Source organism: Denticeps clupeoides, unplaced genomic scaffold (assembly GCF_900700375.1).
Source record: "Denticeps clupeoides unplaced genomic scaffold, fDenClu1.1, whole genome shotgun sequence".
NCBI classification, from domain to species: domain Eukaryota; kingdom Metazoa; phylum Chordata; class Actinopteri; order Clupeiformes; family Denticipitidae; genus Denticeps; species Denticeps clupeoides.
This window is the reverse complement of record NW_021629765.1, coordinates 29,566-56,018: the sequence shown is the minus strand read 5'-3', so window position 1 is coordinate 56,018 and position 26,453 is coordinate 29,566. Positions and strand designations below refer to the sequence as shown.

At 47.3% G+C, this 26,453-nt stretch overlaps 1 protein-coding gene across 1 annotated transcript in view; it reads left to right on the top strand.

The window, feature by feature from the left end:
* Positions 1–26,453, top strand: part of LOC114773666 (ecto-NOX disulfide-thiol exchanger 2-like) — a gene marked incomplete at its 3' end in the record, with an annotated part of 84,447 nt that overhangs the window by 30,062 nt on the left and 27,932 nt on the right. The window contains exon 2 of the mRNA XM_028965901.1: positions 1,558–1,701. Within this exon, the coding sequence (XP_028821734.1) occupies positions 1,558–1,701 (144 nt within the window). The remainder of the gene's footprint in view (positions 1–1,557; positions 1,702–26,453) is intronic.

Sequence of the window (26,453 nt, the reverse complement as noted above, 5' to 3'; positions counted from 1 at the left end):
CAGCCTTGCTAGTTTGCGCAGACATTTTTTTCAAAAGTATTTTTAGCTGCTCATATATTCAGATGTTCTCCAAATGGCATTTCCCCAGTGTTTCTGAAGGCCACTGTTAAAAGAATAATTGCCTTGACTGCTTTCGCACATATTTCGGCGAGACTGCTCTTATTATGGTGCTACATGACATCTGTCTGAGCGTTGACTCGGTTAACTCTCCAGGTGCGGTACACTTCTAGGTAGATTGTAGAACAGTTTCTCAGTGGCTCAGAACATACGTGGAAACCAGAGATCATTCTTTTTATTTGATAATGGTGTCCCTCAGGTTCCCACAATTGGACCCCTGATGTTTAATCTTGACATGATTCTGGGGCCCAATTCGTATCATAAGCATGTAGAGGTTACAAAGACGCATGAACTGTTTATGAAAACCCACTCAAAACCAGAAACCTTCTGTATTATTATACAGAATAATAACAACGTATTAATGTTTTTTTTGTTTGGTTTTAAAATGAATCTAGAAATCATTGTGCAATTAGAACAGAATTTCATTTTAGGGACTGTTTTTTTGGGATTCCACTCCTCCTGCGTGGGAATGAGAAGGGAGGAAGGATAGATGGATGGATGAATGGATGATGGATGGATGCATTTCATGCTGGCTGTTATTTAGTGGGGCGGATGGTGGGTAGACGCACATCTGTCTCCGATTTGGCGAATGTTCTCATTGCATGTTTTATTAGAGAGGGGAGACTGTGTGCCTTTTCATATGTGGTTGTGAGTATCAGATGTCGTCATGGGAATGGGACATTTCAGGGACGGTCAAACTCCCGTTGAGGTTAAGTTTATGGGTGGGGTTGGGTTTAGGCGCGTAGTTATTACCCTTGCCGGTCCAGAGGTGTCCTGCAGGCAGGAACGTAGAGGTGACATTGCGACTCTAGCCTGCTTTTATTATTTCATTTTATCTCGAACAGAACAGGTATAAAGCCGAAAATGAATATTTCATGAGTGTTAAACCCGGCATCCCTCACATTCCCCCGTCCTCCTGAAGCGAAAATAATGTCCCGTACCTTCTCAGTCATAGGACAGCGTTGGTTCATTATAGGCGTTAACGTGGCTTCCCCCAAGCTGCTCTCCCTCTTCTACTCTTCTGTAATTTAGATGTTTTTGTCTTGATATATCAAGGTATTGATGAAAAGTTCCTGTTTTGCCTGACAGGATTAGAAATCGATTGTGCTGCTGTCCCCGTCCCTGCGTCGTAGCCTGCAGTTAAATTAGATAATGAGATGCTATTAACTCCGATTGAGGGCGAACGTGTGATCACAACCTTTTGTTTTGCGTAATCCCGGTCTTTTCTCCAGAAATAAGAAGCCTTCAGTAAATCAGTCCTGCCATGAAGCCGTAATAGAGAACGAGGAGCATAAAAATAGTTTTATTGTATTTTTATATGGGTCCTGTGAAGGCTGATGGTGGGCTGCCGTGGGTTTATTCCCGCAGTGCATTGACAGCTTTGGTCCTGCTTTTTACGGTTATGGATGGATTTGAACTAACCATCTCTCTCCTTCACAGGACTTAATGCGCTGCCCTTTGACCCCGCCAGCAACAACGAACCGCTCCAGTTCAGCAGCTCGGGAGGGCCGCTGGCGCCAGACTGTCCCATGGAGAACAGCCCGGAAAACGGCAAGAAGAGAAAGAGAGCCAACCTCCCGCCAGGTACGTCCCTCGCCACTCGGACAGTGGACAGCCTCGTCCTGCCGCCGGCCTCCCCCAATTCTCTCCACCGCGTGGACCCTACGGGGTAGCGCTTTAATCTGGAGGTTTGCAGCCGCCAGAGCCGGTCAGGCTGCTTGAGCCCACGGCTTATTCTCTCCGTGCGATGCAGAGGGACGTGAGCGAGGGGACTGAAGATGGAGGGAGAGAGAGAGTGTTGCCTGGAGCATCTGTCTGCCTCTCTGTCACCAGTTGTCGCTTTTTTAAATGAGGGGCCTAATTTTAATCAGTTCAAATAATAATTAAAGTGGAAGTGTGTAATTAATTGCGTTAGGATGAGTGGAATAAAGAGGCCTCTCTGGAAGGAGAGGTGCTACCTTACATTGCGAGCTCTCGCTCAGACATTAATTGGCCGGGATTAATTGGTGCTGTTAATAGACCACGCTGTTAGCTATTTTGCCACCACCTCTGCTAACAGCTGAAAGCCAAGAAATCATAATGCACATCTGCTCCTTCAGTACGCTACCTACGCTATGTTCACGTTGAAGGAGTTCACCATGGCCAAACGCCAGCCCCTATTTTTTACAAAGTTCGACCGGCTCCATGGCCACGAGCTTGACTGACGTCCTCATTCTGGACGATCCTGGAGCCATCACATTTTCCCCTGACGTACATCCCAAAGTGTTCCTGGATTTGTGTGGAGTGCGGCATCGACAATCACCACGATTGTACTTGCACTACGAAAGTGACGCGAAGTGCGTGGATCGGGTCTGGGGTAAAACTGAAGGGGCTCTTTCTTCACCCAAGATGCATCTGTCCAGCAGGTTTTTCATGGAAATCGGGGCAGTAGTTCCCAAATCGTTGCACTTTCACGTTAAATGTAATTTTTTTCGTGGCCCAATTCTGTGATTCCGTTTTCAGGGGGCCGAAGCTGTGAACTTTGCAGCATTTCTGTCATGTCGCGTGGAAGGCGCAGTCAACTGGCGTTAAATCAGGAACAATGGCTGCCACATTACTGCCCAGCTGCGGTTTTCCCCTAATTAAATCCGAACGTGCTTCACCGCGCCGTTTTTAAACGGAATCAATGCTTTTGGAAATTACATATCATCAGAGCCCGAAGCTATTGTTCTTCGTAAATTACGGCGTGTTTTTTTTTTTTTCCTGATGTGAATTCGCACTGTAATTACGCCTCGTGTCGCCGGCTTCCGAGAGCACCGCAACCTCCGTGCTTTTTATGTCTTTTAAGAGTCGCATTAGCGGTGAAATCAGGGGGAGGCGCTCCTCTTGAATGTTCCGTTTCATCGTTGGGTCGCGGCGCGTTGTGCACGCTCCAATACAATGGAGGCAAGCGGCCCTGAAATGGAGCTGATATTGCGTGATGGGCGCTGCTTCCCCACATCAAAGGACGCCAACAGAACCCCCACATCAAAGCCCCCGTAATCTAATCTGGCCGTTCCAGGAAGGCCTTGTACGCCACTGAGTGTTTTTATGAGTTCCTTTCTCAAGTGGAATTGAGGGATGGTGGAAGATACGATGCGCCGTCAAATGGCAGCTCCGCATTGTTGGGGCTGAACCACGGGCTTCGCGATGCAAACATAATCCCATAGATTTTTGCGCCATTGGGGAAGAGCCATGTGTTGTTGAGTCTCACCCACAGCAGGAGAAGCCATGATCACAAGCTCCTCCCAGGCAGGCCGGGGTCGTGGGGTCAAGGAGATCAGTCGCTCGCCTAAAAAGCATCTTCAGAATTCACAATCGCTTCTTCTCACCATGTTCAGCTGCAGCAATATGCTTTTGTCCTTTTGTAAGCGGATGGATTTGTCCCATTAGCCTCGGTGCATCATGAAGGTGTCAACCGTCTGTGGCCGCGGTTCACCTGCCCGAATTTCACCATCGAAATGGTGTCGGTCGAGAAATGCTTCAGCTTCGCCGCCTTTGAAAGGGGCGTGAGAAGCAAAGCATAGAGACAAATGTTCAAGCGAGAGACGCGTACAAATGCCTGCTTTTTTGTGGTGACCTATTTTGGAGGAACTTGAAAGTGCTGAGGAGCGGATTTCGGTGTTATCCCGGCACCTCGGGCCAGTTAACATGGACCTGCTGAATATTTGAACATGTTAGCCTTTCTCCGTTACGGTCCTTCACTTCGTTTGTTCATGCGCGTGTTTCTTTTGTCCAGCAGAAACGGAACGGAATTAGTAAAGTAAAGTTAAGTGAAATTTGTACTCTGCATTTAACCATCACCCTTGGTGAGCAGTGGGCGGCCATGACAGGTGCCCGGGGAGCAGTGTGTGGGGACGGTGCTTTGCTCAGTGGCACCTCAGTGGCACCTTGGCGGATCGGGATTCGAACCGACAACCTTCTGATTACGGGGCCGCTTCCTTAAACGCTAGGCCACCACTTATGCTCATTTTAATGTGGCGCTAATGTGTTAGCTTTTTAAGTTAAGTGAAGTGATTGTCACATGTGATACATTCTACCTTCATAATTCTACCTTCATAAGGTAGAATTAAAAACTAGCCGTGTGGGGAAAAAAATGTATTTAAGTTCAAATTAATTGTGATTAATTGCGAGTTCTACTGGGTTTTGTATGTCGTTTTCTTTCCTTCAGTGCGCCTCTTTATCTTTATTTACATGTCTTTTCATAGATAGTCATATATTTATTCACCTCATTGCCTAATAAAAAATGTGACAACATGACACTTCCCTCCCTGTCTTATACCTTCTTTGTGCTTTGTGACATTTTAAATAATTATGCGATGTAAAATTAACACATTGCAGTTTCCATATGATGTGATGAAAAGTGATGAAAAGTGAGACCAGGTTGTTTTTTTTTATAATGGTACCAGGTCGGACATGATTTTTCACGTTGTCTTGTTGAATTCTCCCGTTGCTTGTGGCTGTTCGAACCTGCCGTTAACCATCATTTAGAGTTGCGCTTCCTGCAGGTGCTGTCGCAGTGGTTGCGACGTGAATTTGTACGTGGGCACGGTGTGGCCCAGGACACGTTGCTGCTATGCGGCTATATGCATCCCACAGGCGCCTCTTGGGTGCCTTCACACATAACATCAGATCACCAGAGACTGAGGGTCACATGTACGTAGGTATTTACCGTATAGGCTCGTCGGCGTAATCTACTGGAATCGAGTTATGTGTTTTTGTTTAGTATTTTGAGAAAAGTAAAATTGGCTCTGTGTGATACATGCGCCCTGCTGGTATAGGGCCATGCTGGCATAGCTGTGTCGAGTGGGATCGTCTCACGGGCGCTAACCTTTCTCCCGGCGCTATTGACCGAAGCCGGGCCGCAGATAAGTGTAGACAAATGGATAAAAACGGTGCCTCCTCTCCCACACACCGCATCAGGCTCCACGGTAACCGGCGGTGCGTGGGCGCGCTCTGGAGCTGCGGATGACGCCCATTGTGTGCCGCGCTGCAATCTGGGTGGTATATTAATATGCCTGGTGTGTGTTGTGCGTGTTTCTATCTGATTTCTATTTTTCTGTTTTTATTAATCCTCATGGCGCCTACAGACCGGTCCCCAAGAATTGTTGCATTTCATTGGTTTATGGGTGGAATTTATTGGAATTGTAGACTGAAGAATCACTTCCCATTGGTCCACAACGACCATGCTGCAGCGATGAGCTTCTCTCACTACGTGTACACTGTGTGTGTGTGTGTGTGTGTGTGTGTGTGTGTGTGTTTGTGTGTGGGGTGGTTGAACTACGGCCCGTTGGTCTTTTTAATCCAGCTCGCAGAAGATTGGTACAAAATTGCCAAAATCAGACTGCTTTCGTTTGACTCTCCCGTAAAGCCTGCCGTTCCACCAGGTGGCACGTGAGGTGCAGATGGAGCTGGTGATGTTTGTCCGAACCCCACGGGTTTTTACATGGGCTTGCACGGTATCTGAGCGGTCTGTTTCGATCAATGCGAGAAAGATACGAAAATGGATGAAGAGTTGAGACGCTGGCCTCTGTCGATTATGGTTAGTTGGATGAAAGATTTGGAGCTCGATTTTAGGGCCGGTGTAACGAGATAATGTGCAGATCTTTCGCTGAACCAGGACTAAGAAATGCGGGGTTGGAATGAGAGCTGGTAGGCGGAGTTAACAGTACAACACGCCCACTTTTCACGCCCAGTGGTACCTGCACTAAACTGTGTTTAACCCCCTATATCAACATGCAACTACTTACATCCGACCGGCACGTTTCCTCCCTCTCTTTCTTTCTCCGATGGGAAGGCTTATCGGCAACACCGTTCACAGTAAAAGTGAATATTAACAGTGTAACGTTTATTTTTATGTCTGATATGTCTGCATCCGGTGCCGGACCGACCCGACCCGGCCCGCCTGTCCAATTATAAAACATCGAGGGCTTGATCATCCCTGCCGGCACCCTGTGACGGTTTCAGGCCGGTTCTGCGTTCCTCAGGGCAGCTGGACGTTACTTATTCATGCCCTCGCTTCTCCTCACGCGCCTCCGTGTCTTCTCGTCATCAAACGTGTGTCTTTTCTGACTATTTGCGCCCTGGGCTGCCTGCTGAGGGCCTGTCTGTGTGTGTGTGTATGTGTGTGTGTGTGTCTGTGTGCGTGTGTGTGTGTGTTGCCCGGTGGGGGGGGCGTGGCCATCAGATTGTAGGGCGCGTGATGACTGGGTGTTATCGATGCCCGCGCTCCGACAGCCCGGATTATGGATGGTGTGGAGTGACGGCTGACGCCGAGGGTTCGGTGTCAACACCAATCCTCTCCCCACCGCCGCGTGACGGCGCCGCTCCGCGCGGTTAATCAATCACCCACGCCCCCCTACCACCCCGACCTGTCACCGTGGCGACAGACGGCTCCCGCAGGTCTCCGCCGCGCTCCTGTTCCACCTGCTCCGGCTTTTGCAACAAAATGGAATAGAAGGAGTTTTAATGAAGCACATTTATTCACCTCTGCTTGTGTGGTGGGTGTCACTTGGCACGTTGGTTTGGGGACGCGGCAGGTGCCGTTGACTTGCACCAGTTGTGCTGCTTTTTGTGTGTGTGTGTGTGTGTGTGTGTGAGTTCGCTAATACATGATTTGATTATTACTCTGTTGGTAATAAATGCCTGCAACTATTATGCACACTTCAGACTCCAGTTGTACACAGTTTTACTAGTTTTATAGTGTGTGTGTGTGTGTGTGTGTGTGTGAGAGTCCATATGTTGTGAACATCTGTGTGTATTCTCCTCACGTTCCTCCATGCTTGCACCCATCTGTGTTTGTCTGTGTAAATGTGCAAATGTGTGTCTGTGAAGATCATTTATCTGAATGGCTGTGAATGAACTGATCTCAGATCAGCCCCGTGCTCCAGTAATGTCAGGAGCGACGAGATGACCCTCCCACGACCTGTGCACCGAGTGAAGAGGAGGACTCAGTGCCGCGTTTTAATAAAATCCTTTGCTGTTGCTGCTTGGAAACATGAGAAGATGGGAGTAAAAATAGACGTGCTGGAGATATTTTACTCTCCTGTACATCAACATTTATGTCAGGACTGCAAAACGTATTAATGCAACACATTATTAAGACACTATTTTCTCCTTTTTGCAATTAAAGCACTTCCTGTTGTGACCTTTTCATGGAAAATGCACGTTTTCGGAATGTTTGCATAATACAAGGTAAAAAAATCATTTCATCAACGTCTTAACACATTTTTTTATTCCCATTTCTCTCGTTCCTCCCGTCGTCTGTCGCTCTCTTCTTCTCCGTCTTTCTCCAGTTTTTGGCCTCTTTTTCATCTCCCTCCTCCTTCCCCATTCAGCATGGGTTCTACATGCGATTTCTTCTTTTATTTCTCTCGGCTGCAGAGGCCCGGCACGGTGCTGAATACCTGAGCACTTGTGCTATGAAGGAGAGCCGAGCCGCCCGAGGCCCAGAACCGCAGAGACTCGGCGAGGCTCTGCTGCCGGCTCGTGTTTTCAGCAGGACTCATCTGAGGAGAACTCGCTTTTTATCTGCCAGACATGGTCGCGTCTGAAGTCTCCCATTGAGTCGGTAGGAAGGAGGAGATGAAATTCTTAAACTTGTGCACACATATCCCCAAAAAGCCAATCATCCACTCTCCAACAGCTGGACTGGGAACTAAAGCATCAAGCCAATTGCAGAGTGTAGCCCCTGGTGAAAGTCACCAAACCTTTGAAGTAGCTCTTTTTTTTTTTTAAATATGCAACGTGATTCTGGAATATCTTGTTTAAAACACGCCGTTTGGAATTAAAAAAAAAACTGAGAAAAACTTGGAATAAATAAAAACGTAGATTCTGATCTTTCCGGGCAGCAACTCCCCTTAGCAAAACATCTCAATTCAAATTGGCTCACTACTGTTAACACCCACGGCGTCTGGAGTTGGGATTGTCTGAACCATCACGTTGCTACGATCTCCAGATCCTGCAAGTTCACTCTCAGGCTACGCGGCTCATCATCCAGCCAACGGTCACCTCTAAACTGGACTATTGTAACTCTCTCCTGGCTGGAGCCTCTGCGGTCACCATAAAACCCCTCCAGATGGTCCAAAACGTGGCCGCCACCTCATCTTCAACCAGCCGAAACACACTCATGTCACGCCTCTTCTCACCTCTCTCCACCGGCTCCCGGTAGCTGCTCGCATCGAGTTTAAATCCTTGATGCTGCCTACAGGGCTGTAAATGGAAGTTCTCCCTCTTACACCAACACACTACTAGCCAGATACACTCCTGCACGTCCTCTCAGATCTGCACACGAAACGAGATGGAAAATTCCCTCTTCACGGGGTCTCCGGTTCCAATCGACTCCGTTCTCCTTTGTTGACCCTGGCTGGTGGGACAACTTGTCCTGCTCCATTCGACTAGACGAGACCACCACCACTTTTAAGAAGCAGTTGACAACCCTCTTATTCAAAAAGTATTTCAGACGAGTCCAACACACACACACACACACACACTCACAAAAACATAAATCGTCTAGCACTTAACAATCCCCCTGCATATTCTATTCCTGACAAGTTAGGCCTTATCAGGGCTCTTAGTTTGGTAACTACTCACAATTTAAGAAAAACGAATGAGAATTGCTTTGGATAAAAGCATCTGCCACGTAAAGTAAAGTAAAGTAAACTAGTGCTGATTCATCTGCACCAATGCATTAAACCACATGAGAAGCGGCCTGGGTCCACACCACATACACTATATTATACTCTGTGCTCTGTATTATACATCATATAGCTATTAGCTGGAAATTATGTGTTCTTCCAGTGTAATAATCTGTGACAATATTAATTATTTAGTTAAAAATGATGCATCAATAATCATTATCCTATATGATCATAATTGAATTGATCATCATGACACAAGTAAATATTGAATTGTTGGATTGTCTGGTGGTTTTAGTTTCATATGGCCGCCCTTGTGCCCTTTCCTATAAGGACATGAATGTATTTCTGAATGTAATGGGGTTTCCATTAATACTCATCAAGTGTTTAGTGATGCATGGGGGTATCGGCGTCAGAGTAGAGATGTTTCTTGAAGGTCACCATTGGCAATCGCCTCCAAGGGGTCAAAAGAACCCAGACTTTGCAAGAAAGCCCCGACAGTATGGTGGAGTCCCTCCATCCATGTATTCACCTTTTATCTATTTATACCTTGCCAGGGTATATAGTAGCAGATTTGCCATATTATATTAATGTTGGGTTCTGTGTTGTCCACTGTGTCCCAGAATTTGAGGCTGAAGTAGCAACTCGGAATTTATACGTGGCCCAGGAGGGTGAAACGGTGAATAAAAAGTGCCTGAAAGAGATTGGAAATATTGTGCTATTAAAGCTTATGTTATTAATGTTTTTGCCCCCCCCGAAGATACTTTAAGTCCATTTTCTTTCATGCCTCCTCGTCTTAAAAAGGGCCCTTTTCTCTTCGGCCTGCGTTTCCTCCGGGCTTACTTTTGTTCCAGGCCAGAGCAGACTTCCACAGCGGACCTTGTAAAAATAAAAAAGGTAGAGAGGCGGAGGCGGAGACGGAGAGTCAGCGGAATAGCCTTTTCAAAAAGAGCCTTCGAGCGACGGCGCTCGGGTTAACTGACAGCCTCGGAGGCAGCAGCTGAGAAAAAAAAACACTTCCCCCCCCTGGGGGTGTTATTAGTGTGCATTACGTTCCATTAAACCCTGTACGTATATATATATATATAAAAGTAGCAGGATTATATGAATAGTGCTCAGATGGGTGTGTTTTAATTCCACGGGGGTAGAGCGTAACAATTCCAGGAGTAAGGAAAGAAATATTCCAGAATAAAGAGCCTCTATATCTGGGAATTCTGGTGATTGTGCCACGCTACCCCAAACAGTTGAAATTTTCTGCAGAATTTTTAGCATTTTAAAACGCATTTCACCTCTAAAGAAATACGTAGACAACCCTAGTAATTATGTAGCAAACAGTCAATTAAGCTTTCAATTAATTAATCACACACTTTGCCATTAATTCTTAAGACTAAAGATTTTTTTTTTCTGTTCTGGTTAAATACTGCCCCCTGTGTGCTTGTATTTAAAACGCATTTCACCACTAAAGAAATACGTAGACAACCGAGTATTTATGTAGCAAACCATCAATTAAGCTTTCAATAATTATTCGCACAGTTTTACAATTAATTGTAAATCGCAATTCATTGCTAATAATGATTGAAACGATTGAAACGATTGAAACGATTACAACTATTAATTCATTGCCTTGACGGCCCTTTAATACTCATCGATTATAAAGTGTCTGTAAAATAGGAGGCATGTCTGTATTTTAAAATGCACAATCCAGCTTTATAATGTTAAATCAAGTTTGATGAGTTTTTTTTAATATATGCATCCAGTATGAAGCAGGACTATTTTGATTGCAATTTTATGATGAACTGTGCAGCCCACCCTCACTTCCCATCTCACTGTGCACCTGTGTGGGAGACGTCCCTGGATGTCCTCCTGCTGCTCTGGTTCTGCTTCTGATTGGCCGGCTTGTTACTGATGTATGTTGCGTTGTCCTGCTTCATATTGCTGCTGGTCTCATGGCAACCAGGGCGACCGTGACCTCGATTAAACCAAATCGCGGTGCTTTACACGGGTCTGTCCCAGACTCACTGTCACATCGTCCATCGGCCCTAATTAGAGGTGACATTTACAAAGTCTTTTATTAGGGCTGCAGTGGGGGCTGCTGTGTCTGACGCCTAGGACACAAAGTCCCAGGTTCAAACCCCGTTTTACTACCATCGTGTCTCCGGGGGGACTGTCCCTGTAACTACTGGATATCTGACAAATTCCATAAATCTGTAGTCTGTCTGGTGGGCTAGTCTGGTGACTCCATACTGATAACCGTTTTCAGTTCAGACTAAAACAATATTTCTAACGTGGTTGAATTTCGATTTGACGTATACAGAAGCCCACATCCGTTTTACTCTCTGTCTCCGTCGTCAGCTCATCATAATTCATAATTCAACACTCCCGGAGCAGAGGAGACGATTAAATCCAGCCGCTCCTCTCTTCCGACGGCCGCCGGTGACTGAAGAACGCCGCAGATGTTCATCTCCCGCACACGAACTCAGAAGCAGTCTTACACACACATACTCCGTCAAACCTCACTTTTCTGCAGCTGTCCCCCCTTTCCGGAGTCACGAGGTGACAGAATTGTCCTGTGGGGGGTCCCGTTACAGCGCCGCCACCCTGCGATACAGCTGGCTGAGTGGTAAACGCCACCTGCGCCGCGGGACGGCCTCGGGGTGAGTGTGTGTGTGTGTGTGTGTGTGTGTGTGTGTGTGTGTGTGTGTGTGTTTTAGTGCTGTTAACTTCTTCATTGTAACGGTCAACCGATTAATTGACTAAAAAATTTGTTTTGTCCGCTCTGTGTATATTTAATTTATGGTAATTTATTGTCATTTCGTATTGTGGCGTCATGCTAACAATGACACGGTGGTGACGAGACATCAGATTTGCTTTTTTCATAAGTCCAATACGAAAGTAAATGTTTACATTTACATTTTTACATTTACGGCATTTGGCAGACGCCCTTATCCAGAGCGACTTACAACGTGCTTTCAAGTTACCATCGATGAAGAGATCAATTCCGGTTCACTAGGACCCCAACTATGAATACATCTATTTTATTCACTCTGTTGTAGATTCTGAACACAAAGTTCGACAACAAGAAAATTACAATTTAATCTAAATCTTCTCTAAAGAGGAAGGTCTTGAGCTGTCGTTTGAAGGTGCTCAGTGACTGAGCTGTTCTGACCTCGAGGGGAAGTTCATTCCACCACCGACGGGCCAAGATGGAGAAGAGTCTAGATGAGCATCTTCCTTTTACCTTCAGAGATGGAGGGACCAGGCGAGCAGTACTGGAGGCTCGGAGTATACGAGGTGCAGTGCGAGGTGTAATAAGGGTTGTGAGGTAGGATGGTGCTGCTCCATGTTTGGCTTTGTAGGCCAGCATCAGTATTTTGAACCTGATGCGTGCAGCTACTGGGAGCCAGTGGAGGGAACGTAGCAGAGGGGCGGTGTGGAGAAGTTGGGAAGGTTGAAGATCAGTCGTGCTGCTGCATTTTGTATGAGTTGAAGAGGTCGGATGGTACATAGTGGTAGACCAGCTAGAAGGGAGTTGCAGTAGTCCAGTCGTGAGATTACTAAGGACTGAACCAGTAGTTGGGTGGCCTGGGTTGACAGATAAGGGCGGATTCGTCTGATATTGTAGAGAAGGAATCTACATGAGCGGGAAAGATTGCTGATGTGAGTTGAGAAGGAGAGTTGGTTGTCTATTGTTACGTCAAGGTTGCGGGCTGTTGCAGAAGGAGAGAGCTGCGAGTTGTCTAGGTAAATAGCAAGATCCTGATGTGGTGAAGAATCTGCTGGAATGAATATTAGTTCAGTTTTGGTGGGATTGAGTTGGAGGTGATGGGCTGCCATCCAAGACGAGATGTCTGTTAGACATGCAGAGATTTTGGAAGCAGCATGAAGATCAGAGGAAGGAAAGGAGAAGAGGAGTTGTGTGTCATCAGCATAGCAGTGGTAGGATTATCCATGTGAGGAAATGACCTCACCAAGTGATCTCGTGTAGAGGGAGAAAAGGAGAGGACCTAGCACCGAGCCTTGAGGGACACCAGTGGAGAGTCTATGTGAGGTAGAGGTGGATCCTTTCCAAGTCACTTGGTAAGATCGCTCATCAAGGTAGGAAGCAAACCACTGCCATGCTGAGCCCCGAATTCCAAGCCTCTTCAGGATTGACAAGAGAGTCTTGTGGTTAACGGTGTCAAATGCAGCAGATAGGTCGAGGAGAATAAGAACTGAGACAATACCTCAAATGTTGACAATACCTCAGTTTCGACCGTGATTATAACAAAGCATTTCGGAGACTTTAAAGTAAAGTGATTGTCACACGTGATACACAGCAGCACAGCACACGGTGCACACAGTGAAATTTGTCCTCTGCATTTAACCCATCACCCTGAGTGAGCTGTGGGCACCATGACAGGCGCCCGGGGAGCAGTGTGTGGGGACGGTGCTTTGCTCAGTGGCACCTCAGTGGTACCTTGGCGGATCGGGATTCGAACCAGCAACCTTCTGATTACGGGGCCGCTTCCTTAACCACTAAGCCACCACTTTATTATTGTACAACTACAACTTTAATCTCATAATTGTGCGACATAATTCCTATAATATTACAACTTTATTCTGGTAATTAATTGGTTGTGATTATTCACAATCAATCACGATTAATCACAATTCATTCTTTAGATCCTGCTATATTATTTAAAATTATTACAATCTAGGCGAGAGGTTGAGTGCATTAATGGTGCTGTTTCCCGTTCATGTGCCGCCAAACTGAATTGTGGGTCCGTCGCTTAGTGTTGCATGAGGCAGAGATTTTCAGATCAGATCCGTTTATATAGATGTCCCAAACGCATTGGCCAGGCCATCAAGTGGCTCTGCGGTTATAAGCGTCCGCCATGGCAGGCGGCCGCTTGTTTATTTTAACACGAATGACCGTGATCAACATGTTCGTTTTACAGCGCTTGTACTTGATATTTATTCAGTCTGGTTAATAACCGCATGATATTTAAAGGGTGAGTAGAGCCCTGGCGTGCTCACATCTGTTTAGAAGCCATGAAAAACCCCGTTTACTTGGCCACACACACCGATAACACACACTCTGGCACGACACACACACGACACACTCATTATTCTGAGAGGTGAAGGGTCCCCTGGCATCGTGACACTGTCCTGAGTGACTAACGTCCTGCGGAATCCTGGTAATTCACTCTCTCTCACCCACGCACGGTTTAGGCAGCAGCGGTGACCCACGCCGCCGCGGCTCGTAACGAGGCGCAGGACGCCGCCACCTCCACCTCCACCCGTCACAGGCAAAGCGCAACTGTGAATGGTCGGCCATAGCTGGGATTCCTGAGAACCGGGAGCTATTTGTCAATCAGTCTGAATCCAGCAAAAAAATAAAAAACTCCCAGTCTTCAAATTACTCTCCACAAATAGGACAAAACCACACGTGCTTTTACAACGCAAAGTCCTGCTGTAAATACATCATTTTGCAGATATTAATAATGTGTCCCGGGCTGCGTGATGGAATACCTTATTACACATCGTATACCGTATACTGTACCGCGCGGGGCTGCTGAAGTGTGTGTTTTCTCCCGGTGACGCTGGCAGCCCGCGTTTGAATATAGATGCTTATCCGTAATGAAACGGGGGACGGGGAACGAAAGGCCCATCACCCTGGGCTCACAGTCTTTTAATTAAAGGCAGAATGGGGGGATATTGATTCCCCGTGTGAGCGCCGCACCTCGCGCCCTCCATAAATGAACAGCTTACCACTGCTTTTCATTTAAAAAAAAAAAAAAAAAAAAGAAGGCGTGTTTGGAAATGGGTTTTGGCAAGATGAAAGCGCCGAATTACTTTGAAGCTGGCAGCGTCGGACCTGGGGATCAGGGTGGATTGGAACTTGTTGTGATGGCGGCGCGTCCATCTTCGCGAAATGACTAGCTGAGCTGAGACTCGCACACTCGTTATTCGTCTTCTGATCTTTAACCAGGAACTGACGCTCGTGCAATTCATCTACTCGTACGATATCTGTCACCTGTCTGTCTCTGCGTGTGACAACGTGCCCCGTATCAAAAAAAGAATAAATTCTTCATGTTATCTAACGTCATGAAGAGCAAACACGACGCCGTAATAAAATATGAACCCACATCTCATCTCAGACACGCCGAAGCTGCACCACGCTCCACCCAAGGAGATATGAGTCGCTGCATTGTAGGGAATACGTTAGAACGGTCAATCGGTGCGATTCATCTTGAAATACATTTACACGTCACGTCAGAACCTGACGTGGTCGTGTCTGCGGTGCAGGGAGCACGAGAGCAGAAACCCGTCTCTTTAATGGGTTTAAAATGTATAGCAGTCTTTACTCTTAGTAATAAATTAAAGTTAATATCAATAACTCAATTGTGCATTTTGTTACGCAAATAAGATAAGATTAAATTGTAATAGCTTGAATGTGTTAAAGCACATTTATACATTTAAAAAGGAGAAATTAATCGGGACTGGGATGCTTTGTGGGTATTTTTACTTTATGAATGAGAACTAGGCCCGTTCGTGTGTGCAGTATGACCCATTAAATCGATATGAACACGAGCAGTCGGCACAGTTGTGATGACAACATTTCCATTTACGTCCATTTAGCCAACAACCAAACATTCTACGTTCTGTAATTTAGCCTTTTTTCATGTTCTATGCATCGCAGCTGTGGTTCCATTTTAATTCTTTAGTACATTTCTTTGCATTCTCGTCCTTGCGTGATTATTCTTGTTGCCATAAATACACACAGCAAGAGTCATATTGTCATTTTGCATTTTCATTTGTTCCCCGGCATCCCAGTGACATTTATGGCCACTGTTATTTCCCCCTATCACTAGTCAAGCCTTTGAATGGTGACCTTCAGCTTGTTGCGCCGGCCTTTAAAAGGTTACTTATTTATCTCTACATACACACCTGCATGCATGTGCGCCTACCCGCCGCGGTTCACGTCTTCTCCGGCGTTAATTAGCTCATTTCGAACCCACGCGAAGCCATTTTAATTATGCGCTCCTGTTTAAAACGATTACCGTGTGACCAATCAACAGGTTCTGCACGGAACAGTTGGGCAGGCTGCGATAGTCACAGACGCGAGCGACCGATTCGGCGGCGTATAGCGGACAAAAGGGCCGCTCCCCTCTCCCACGCCACCTGTTAGGGAGCCGCGGGATCCGTCACTCCGGAATTCCCCGGCAGACAGCCCTCATTCAGACGGGCACACTGCTTACTCAGTCAGCCTGGAGGAGCTGTCACCCGCGCGTCACTCATCCCCGTCGGCCTTCGTGTGACGGGTGGTTTTGGGGCCTCCGCCCGTTTGTACGGCGCGGGATTATCTCCGCTCTGTGCGTGTGCGTTTGCGCACAGTTTCTTGCGGTTCCTGCTCGCTGTGACCTGTCACCCATCGTGTTGGTAGTGGGCGCGGTCACATTGTCCGCTCAGTGTAGAGCCGTAAATATTAGTCCTTTCCGTACGATTCGCTGCTTGCGAGTTCGTTTCGGTAAAACAGTTTCGTATGTAAATGCTATTAAATGTTCGTTGGATTTGCAGTTCTCTGCCACCGTCGTCAGGTGAAAATGGATGCTGAGGAGGTGAAACGAGGCTGGATTTGATCATTTACCGAGCTTTTAAAAAGGCTCTACAGAGAAGAAGTGAGGGAAACACGCACCTGGGCGTGTCACGTATTGACGGGAGGCTGTGTGAGAGCTGTCAGTCATGCCTGCCGGCTCCTCCCCTTTTTAACCCTTGCTTATAAATGCAATTAAATTTCATCCTCTGGGTGTCAGAAATAATTAGACACCAACAAAACATTGTGTGTGTGTAGTTAGTTCCTCCTCGCCGACATACGGATAACTATCAAGCAGCAGTCACGGCAGATATTTTCTGTAAATACAGAAGACAAAAGGCTGTCAATGTTGAAATGGAACACGAGAAGTTGCACCTCCCATAATTCCTCTGGACGTCATGACCGTTAGTGGGACTCTGGGGAATGCGTTCTGCGTGCCTTGCCTCTCATGTGACACATCTGTTAAGTTGCTGTCATGCTGTAGCTGTCAGGCCTGCAGCTGGTCACGTGACGGAGCTGCATCTGCCCCCCAACAGCCACTTGCCCGGCCGCAATGTCAAGCGCTGCGCCTCGCCGCTGGCAGCTCCGCTTGGAATAGCTGCCCCAGAATGCCTCCGTACCTGCCAGTCGGCTTCAGAGGGACCTGCTGTCCTGCGACGTTGACCTCCACCCACAACAGGACTCTGCTGGCTCATTTCGCGCTGTGGATTTTCCATCTTTTACTTTTTCCTTTCTGGAAAGGCGTGGCAAGCTGCGGAAAAGTGGCCCGGTTTTATAGTTCCTCCTCTAGACTCAGGATCTGACGACCTAGATGAGATGATCTCAAATGGAAAAAACCCGTGGTTCGGCAGCACCGGGAACGTGAATAAAAGCCATGACTGTACATGCGTTAACACAGTGTTTACGGTGGAATGAAAAATGGCCGTGCTTGCGTCAGTAATGAGAACAGAGCGCGTTTTGCCGCTCGGCCTCCTCCTCGGGCTTCTGTGGACCAGCCCCTGTGACCGGGTGGTTCAGACAGCGTGCTATTTGCCGGACCCGCGTTGTTGTTCCAGTGTGACGGATGGCATCGCCGGTGTTCTCCACGCGAGATTTATGCCCCGAGAAAAGCCCCTCCCCCTCGGCGCCATCACGGCATCGGCGGTGACGATGGAGATGGATCTGTCTCTGGGGACCAGGCTGCTGACATCTCCTTAATGCCCCGCTCGGCCAGTCCTTTTTATAATTGGCTGCTGTTGATAAGATCCTGGCAGCCGCGGCACCCGGCAGCGAGTTCAACCCGTACGCCGATAACAGTTCACCGTATTTCTAGATTTCTTCTGCACTCGATCGCCTTGTTGTCACGTTCCTGGTGGCTCCTGCACATCCTCGCCGCTGCCCTAACCTCCCCATTGTTTTGTCACCTCACGTCCCCGCTGTCACTTTATCGGCGCGTTTGTTTCCTGCGGCGCCGCCAGAGAGGATTATTTGCATTTCCGAGCATGAGGGCCTTCGGATAATGTGTTCATCTGTCTCCAACTAGCGGCGTGGGACACTGTTATTGGTGCTAATGGCGCAGGGAACGCGCATTAGCTCCGCACACGACGCCCTTCCATCACGAACAATCTGCATGGCGCATTACACGCGGCGGAAGCCCGGCGGTGCGGATCCGGTCGAGAGAAGAAGTAGGCGAGAAACAAACCATGACGGCCTTCTTCCTGCCGCCAAGTTGGACCCTCCAGTCGGGGATAGACTGCTGTCTGGGCCTCAACGCCCCAGGGAAGTCCGGCCCTGCGCCGGGGGCCCCGACGCGGCCTTAATGGCCCCGTGAGGCTAATCAAAGTGGCCACCATCCTCCATGCAGCTGGAGGACGAGCAGCGCCGCTTCCACCCAGTAGGAAGTAGGTAATAAATCGCCAGACGTGTAGAAAGATAATAGAACGTGGACTAAATTACCTACTTCCATTATGGCACAAGAAGATGCCAGAACCTCACCAGAACACTGCAAATTGTTTGTAGTAGAAGGAATATTCTGTACATATGTTTAATTAATCAAGTGCATTGGCCCGATCAATAGTTGTTGTTTTTTTGTTAAGCCAGCTACATCTTATTAGCCTATTAAATACAAACTTTTAACTGATTATATATCAAGTGGCTGATGAAAGTGAAAGTGACGGCACCGTGACAGCACAGCACACGTGTCCTCTGTATTTAACGCAGTGGGCACCGTGACAGTGCTTTGGTCTTCCTGACTGCCGAATGGCATTTTTTTTGGTATCGTTTCGTACGTGTGTTTATATGTCCACATGGTAGTACCCTAGTGGGCAAGACCAAAGTCCCAGGTTCAAACCCCAATTACTACCATCGTGTCCTTGAACAAGACACTGAGTGTCTCCAGGGGTGGGACTGTCCCTGTAACTACTGATTGTAAGTCGCTCTGGATAAGGGCGTCTGGTAAATGCCATGAATGTAAAATTTTTAGTTTGTTTAGCATGAGTTATGTAGTTTAAAAAATGCTTTAAGTGCTTGTCAAGCCAGGCCTAAATATAGAAGCGGAGCTCCTGAAGCATCGTTCTTCTTTGGAACCTGACTTGGGTCTGTTTGAAAGGGAATAAAGGAGCCCGAGCCCATACAGACACAGGATTCTTTTCATAAGCTGATTTTGGAGCATGCCCCGTGAGCGCCCGGTGGATTATTTCAGCGCCAGAGGATAAAGCGGCGAGAACCAATTACAGAGGACGATGCACGAAGGCGCCGAACTCGCGTCCACGTTACCCAGCTCTGGTTTTTTTTTTACGTATTCGCATGAACAGCCTGCGAGATGAATGCCGATTGCTCTTCCCCCGAAGCTTGTTTGTGCGGTTGATTATTTCCAATTGCACTTTGCCGTTTCCGCTCCAGCCATTTAAACCGCCCGCGTTTAGAAGCGGCGAGTAGAATCCGAAGTGCTGCCTTTCAGCCGCCCGGCACGACAAGAGATTTCAATTAATTAAGACCAATAGACAGCGGCGCTGTCACTTACTTTACCATAACAGAGCCCCCCGCCGCCATCAAGGCTTCCTGTGCCGGATTCTGACGCGCACCAGTTGAAAAGAGGAGTCCGGAGCTCAAGCTGCGCCGCGGGCGCTGCTCTGGAGTGTTTTTGGAGAGCGTTGGCGTCCGGTGTGTTGGGCGCGCCGACTGGACTCTCGGGCCTTTGTAATTGGTCTGGAGCAACATCTCTTCCCTCAGGCGTTTGCCAGGATTAATCTCTTCGGTGTGGAATCCACCGTTCGTTTGGCTGGGAATGTGTTTGTCTGTTTCATGAAATGTGTTGGATAAGAGAGACAAACCATGACCAGTTCGGGGGAGAAAACGCTGCAACCCGCAATAAAACAACTTCTCTCGGACAATTACAGGAATGTGTTTGATTGGCTGTCGCTTGCTCCGTTCATGACAACACGAAGTGACCGACCCAGAATCCTGAACACTTTAATGGTCTCTTTAATAGTTTTAAAGTCTTGAGAATGACTGACTGATAATCGTGAAAGTTTAGACTTTCTCGCTTTAACCAGTGGGACAGGTGGCTTCTTAAAGTGAAAGTGAAGTGATGCAGCACAGCACACGGTGCACACAGTGAAATTTGTCCTCTGCATTTAACCGTCACCCTTGGTGAGCAGTGGGCGGCCATGACAGGCGCCCGGGGAGCAGTGTGTGGGGACGGTGCTTTGCTCGGTGGCACCTCGGCGGATCGGGACTCGAACCGGCAACCTTTTTGATTACGGGGCCGCTCCTCGGCGTACATGATCCGCTTTAACAGCATTTTTGGCTTCGTTTTGGCTACCCTTCAGTACTCTGTGTATGTACGGCCCGCAGAGTGCGCCGTGTACTCGAGTAGTTCTGATAACAGGGCGGCTGTTTAATAAACCCGTTTCTTGTGACATGCTCTCGAAATGATTGAAACACTGCGAGTTTATGAAAAAAAAAAAAAAAGAAATAAGTCGGCGTTCAGTGGGACATGCGGCGCCGACGCTCTCCCGGCGTACGGACGTCTGCCACAAATTGCCCCGGTAATCCGTCATGCGGAGAGTGCGGAAATGAAACCGGCTCGGCTGACATCGAGGCCGCTGTGGCGCCTGGACTGATAGGCCGCGCCGAGAGGTTCCGTCCCGCTTTGAAGAGGTCCGTTCTGCGGCTGGCCTGGAACAAATTGGCAGCTGGTAAAGAAGGACGCCTCCGCTAATATATTTCTGCTCGCCCGGTCTCAACACTGCCAGCGTCCTCCTTCAGATGAATAAAGGACTCTGCGCCACCAACAGGGCTGTAGGTCTTTCTTCTCACCTTCTGACCAGTGGTTGATGCCCTAATTAAGTAAGGATGTCTAATATAAGGTGATGGGATAATTTAACTGGAGCGAATCAACATCAATCCGGACCCACGTATTAGCTAAATTCTGTAAAGCTCCCAAGACGAGTTTTAGGGTGCTAGTAGCCTAGTGGGGTAACACACTCGCCTATGAACCAGAAGACCCAGGTTCAAATCCCACTTACTACCATTGTGTCCCTGAGCAAGACACTTAACCCTGAGTGTCTCCAGGGGGGGGACTGTCCCTGTAACTACTGACTGTAAGTTGCTCTGAATAAGGACGTCTGGTAAATGCTATAGAAAAAAGGTACAGTATGTGGTTGCACGTAGAGTATGTATTAAAATAAAAATATGTAAATATGTATTAAAATAATGGCCTGTTATTTAATAAATTCCAATCTAATTCTATTGAATCGGAGTGACGGATTGAGGCTTGTTTGTGCAACATTTTAATTTGCATTTGTGATGTCGGTTGGAAATCTGCTGGTTTCCAGAAAACTCCGTACTTCGTGGAAACGTAATTCCTGTGCAGAAATGCAGGAATCTCACTGGTAACCGTAGGTGGCAGTATTTTTGGCTGCCCGGGCCCTGGTGGCGATTCATCATGCCTTTACGACCGGGTGGATGATGGCACATGGGTGCTTTATGCGCTGCCGTGCCAGATGTCTTTAAATGTTGGGAACAAGATGCTCGAAGGACATGTCGCTGCCATTTGGCTCCACCATAAACATCTAACATTTGGGTAATGAAGGATTATTAGTTTGAAGTTTGAAAAGTCGGCCAGAGTGCAGCTGAGATTCTGCAATTTCTCCTCCATAATGATCAGTATCTGCTAATTAAGCCATTTTAATCAATTAAACTTAATGGAAATGGGTGGGTGGGTGGGTGGGTGGGTGCCATGGTGCAGATGAGAACCTGAGGCGGGCGAACATCCGGAGAACGTATGAGAGGAAGAGCGGAGCTCATCATCCGCCTCACTCATTTGTTCATTAATGAAGCAATAACAGAGTCATCAGTCAGCAGGAAATGGGGAGGGGGGGCGGAGCTTCACGGCAAGCTGTGATGAAGACAAACCTGCGTCGAAATGGTTTCGGTCCCTCCCAACTCGTTGGAAGCCCCGCCTCCTCTTATCATTGCGATGAGGGGGGAATATTTCTGGGGATGTGGGAAGAAATACGAGGAGCGATTCCCAGCGGCAGACATGTTGTCATGGGAGCCCTGCTGATGGTGCTGAGGATGGAACATGATGCTGATGCGTTTTCCTTTCATATTTGCCAATAGAAAAAAGCAGAAAAAACATATCCGGAGGGAAACTATTATAAATTAGTACATATATAAAAAAAAAAAGATATATCTGAAACGAGGAATTCATACTGGATATCCGCTCATTCACGGGCGCTCTTTTTACAACATAAGAACAAATTAAATGTAGTGAGAATCTAATCATGCATCTGACAGATTGTGTAAGAGGCTAAAACAGCTTTTTGGTTTACTGTTAGTCCTGTAAATGTCGGGCTTATTTGAAGACGTTCACATTTACATCATTTACATTTACAGCATTTATCAGACGCCCTTATCCAGAGCGACTTACAATCAGTAGTTACAGGGACAGTCTCCCTGGAGCAATTTTAGGGTTAAGTGTCTTGCTCAGGGACACAATGGAAGTAAGTGGGATTCGAACCCGGGTCTTCTGGTTCATAGGCGAGTGTGTTACCCACTAGGCTACTACCACCACGTTCACGCTCACAGGACCCACTTATATCTGTATTTTGTAACAGTAATAAATGGCTTGATGACGTGAGAACGTACAGCGAAACTCCACATTGCGTTCGTTGAGATTCGTGTCGCAGGGACCGCGGTAAATCGTGGCTTCGTTGGTGTTAATTGGACGCGCTGATCTGAACGAGCAGCCAGGTCACCACTATTCACAGGAAGGAGCTGAGCGGCGCCGAATCTCGTTTCTTCCCTCTCCTCCCCTCCCGTAACAGGTCCTGTCCATCTCCAGGCTGCCAGGCCTGTCAGATTCATCGTCATCACCACGATCAGCATCATCATCATCCTCGGCTGGCTGTGATGTGTGTGAGATGCCTTCAGCCCAGCTGCCAGGAAACAGGGGCATTTTGCACGGATCTCTTATATTCTGGCTTGTGTAAATTTCGGCGAAGGACACACTCGTTCAGGAAGACGGGAACGCCGGTTAATGACCCTTCAGCGGTTGGCTCGCGGCCCCTGCAGCCGTGGTGGCGGTGACGCCGCTGTCACGCCCCGTTTGTCCCGCTGTCACCCGTCCTCCTCCTGGTTTTTACATTCGAATTCATGACGAATTCTGCTGAAACGACTTGATCCGACCACCAAAAAACATGGTCTTGCTAAAGAACGCGGCTTTTATTCGCATTATGCTGAAATCGCCACGAGGGTCATGTTCACCGCCTCCGCCTGTGCTTTTGTTTTCATCCTTAATATTCATCATGCATTTTAATATTCGCGTCAGAAAAATAACAATCCTCTCTAACAGTGACGGCTGGCGCCTGGGGGAAGACCAAAAATAATAGTTTTTCATCTTTTTGAGTAATTGTAAAGTCTTAAATTAACGCTTCAGGTTTAATTAGCTCCCAGATGCACACCTCCCACTGACGGGATGAATGAAAGGCGTGCGCGAAGATCCAGAGGACGGATTTTCGGAGATAATGCAGCAGGCCTCCCCGTTGGCATTAGGACTCTCAAAAGATCCCATTTTAAAAATAAGGCCGATAGCCCAAAATGTTCAGCCGTTTAATTTCGAACGAGCAGAAAAGCAGATTAGAACGTGGGGCACCGAGTGCAGCCTCGCGTCCCCCCGTCTCGCATTCCAATCGGCCTCCAGGCCCCTGGTGTGCGTTTCTAATGAAGATATAATGAAGGACAGTTAGCGTCCTTCTCTTCCCGCCTGTAAAAGAGCAGAGAGACACGCCCACAAACATTCAACTGGGACAAAAGAAATCGCTGAAAGGCGGTAAACTGGTGCGCGCCGACTCAGAACCGCCCCGCACCTCGCCTGGCGCTGAGGCCGGAGTTCCCACATCAGATGACGTGCGCCCGCGTTCCGACGCCTGGATATCTGCAGGTAGTTAGTCGTAGCCTCGGTTCGGTCCCCCGTCTCTGTGCAGAAGCAGTAGCGTGGCAGCGTTGGAACGCTACGTGATGTAGTACGACTGTGGTCCTCTTATCCGGAGCGATTTGTTCTAATTACACTGAAAGTGTGGGGACTTTACCATCACGCTCAGCTCATGCAACGTTTTATTGCAACATTGTAGCTAATTAACATAAGAGTAACGTGTCGTTTAAGTACATTAGGCCAGAAGTAATTGCAGAGTTCAGTTGTAGCGGGACGTTCTGGTAGTTTTACTGTTAATTAAGCACTAATGCATATATTACAGAGACATTTATTTCACTTCATTTTGACGCAGTGTCCAGTTTATCTCAGAGTCCCCCTGTTAGACAAAGTTAAATTCACCCTAGTTAGGCTGTCCTAGTGAGGGTACCGGGCCACTGTAGCACCAATATACCACTATTACCACATATTTCAGTATCGGTCGTACAGTGCAACCGTCTGCCGCTGCTTCTGTTTGTTTTTCTCCGAGATACTGAATCAAGCGTCCAGACTACTGGCAGACCCCAGTGATCAGACCAGCAAATAAATCCTGGTTCCTGACAACTGCTAAACAAGGACATACCATGAAACAAACCAGAGGGTCACCACAGCCACCACCACCGTTACAACTACAGCTTCAGGGATCTTCAAATGGACCAGTAGCATCATTATGGACACGTAATCTAGACCATGACACTGAATACATCCTGGACTTCTCCAACCCTACAACTGTAGGACTTATTATTATATCATCCCCAACCCTGCACTGACACCATTTGCAGGCTCACTCTACCCTGGAAGGGGGTCCCTCTCTCTATCACTCCTTCCCAACGTTTCTTCCTTTCTTTTTTTCTCTCTCCTAGAGTTTTTTTGTGTGGAGTTTTTCCTTGTGTGCAGAAGGGTCAAGTGTGGGGGGTGTCAACTGTAGGGCCTGTCAAAGTCCATTGAGACGTACTGTATGTGATTTTGGGCTAAATAAGAAATAAATGTTGTTGTTGTTGTTGTTATGTTGGGGATGTTGGTCCCCAGGTTCAGTCCCAGGTTCGAACCCCGCTTACTACCATCGTGTCCCTGAGCCCTGAGTGTCTCCAGGGGGGACTGTCCCCGTCACTACTGACTGTAATTTGCTCTGGATAAGGGTGTCTGGTAAATGCTGTAAATGTAAAATCTTGTTGGTGAGCTGCTAGTGATGCTGCTGTGGCCAGCAGGTAAAATACGGTAAACAGGGTAAATGTATATTTAAAGAGATGCACACTCAGAATATAGGCACACCTGGAACGCCCTTCACACTGCAAGGTCAGAACAAAGTGTTGGTACCAAGGCAGCTTTTGATGCTTCTGTCCAGATACGTTTGTTATCCTGGAGGCTTTATCTAAAATCGGCTTTATTGGGTTTTCCATTACGAGCTGCGTCCCCCGGTCCCTCTCAGCGTGGGTACAGGAATCAATCCCACTCCGCTCGGCTCAGTCCCCCGCTGGAACACCACACTGCACCCACGAGTTCGTGGAACTTCAGACGGATGAACCCACAAATAAAAAGATCAATAAACGATTCACCGGAGTGGCTGGTTTCTGCTCCCATCTTCCATTTCTTGCTCTCCAGTGACGTGGTAACTGGTTAAAGATGATTGGTTAGTAGCTATAGGCAAACGCTTCATTATAACGCCTTTTAATTTGTGTACGTGTTACATGCAAAATGACTACTCTTATCAATAATCAATACAGATCATGATTGCATGTGCCTGATTCATTCATCAGAGCACAATCTGGAACTGGAACATTTGTAAGACTTTCCGATTGATTCGGTTTACGGGATCAGTTTTGAAGGGATCATTTGGCCAAAGAAAAAGATGCGATTTCGCCTGGGAACTGGAACCTTTATGGCGGAATATACAGTAGAGGCCAAAAGTTTAGTAGCCTAGTGGGTAACACACTCGCTTATGAAGCAGAAGACCAAGGTTCAAGTCCTGCTTACTACCATCGTGTCCCTGAGCAAGACACTTAACCCAGAGTGTCTCCAGGGGGGGGACTGTCCCTGTAACTACTGATTGTAAGACGCTCTGGATAAGGGCGTCTGGTAAATACTGTAAATGTAAAGGTAAGTTTGGACACCTTCTCATTCAACGTGTTTTCTTTATCTTCATGACCATTTACGTTGGTAGATTCTCACTGAAGGCATCAAAACTATGAATGAACACATGTGGAGTTCTGTACTTAACAAAAAAAGGTGAAATAAGTGAAAACATGTTTTATATTCTAGTTTCTTTGCTCTGGTTACTGCTTTGCACACTCTTGGCATTCTCTCGATGAGCTTCAAGAGGTCGTCACCTGAAATGCTTCTCCAACAGTCTTGAAGGAGTTCCCAGAGGTGTTTAGCACTTGTTGGTCCAGCTCACCCCAAACCATCTGGACTGGGTTCAGGTCCGGTGACTGTGGAGGTCAGGTCTCCACTTTATGTTAAGTACAGAACTCCACACGTGTTCATTCATAGTTTTGATGCCTTCAGTGAGAATCTACCAACGTAAATGGTCACGAAAATAAAGAAAACACATTGATTGAGAAGGTGTCCAGACTTTAGGTCTGTACTGTGTGTGTGTGTGTGTGTGTGTGTATATATATATATATATATATATATATATATATACACACACACG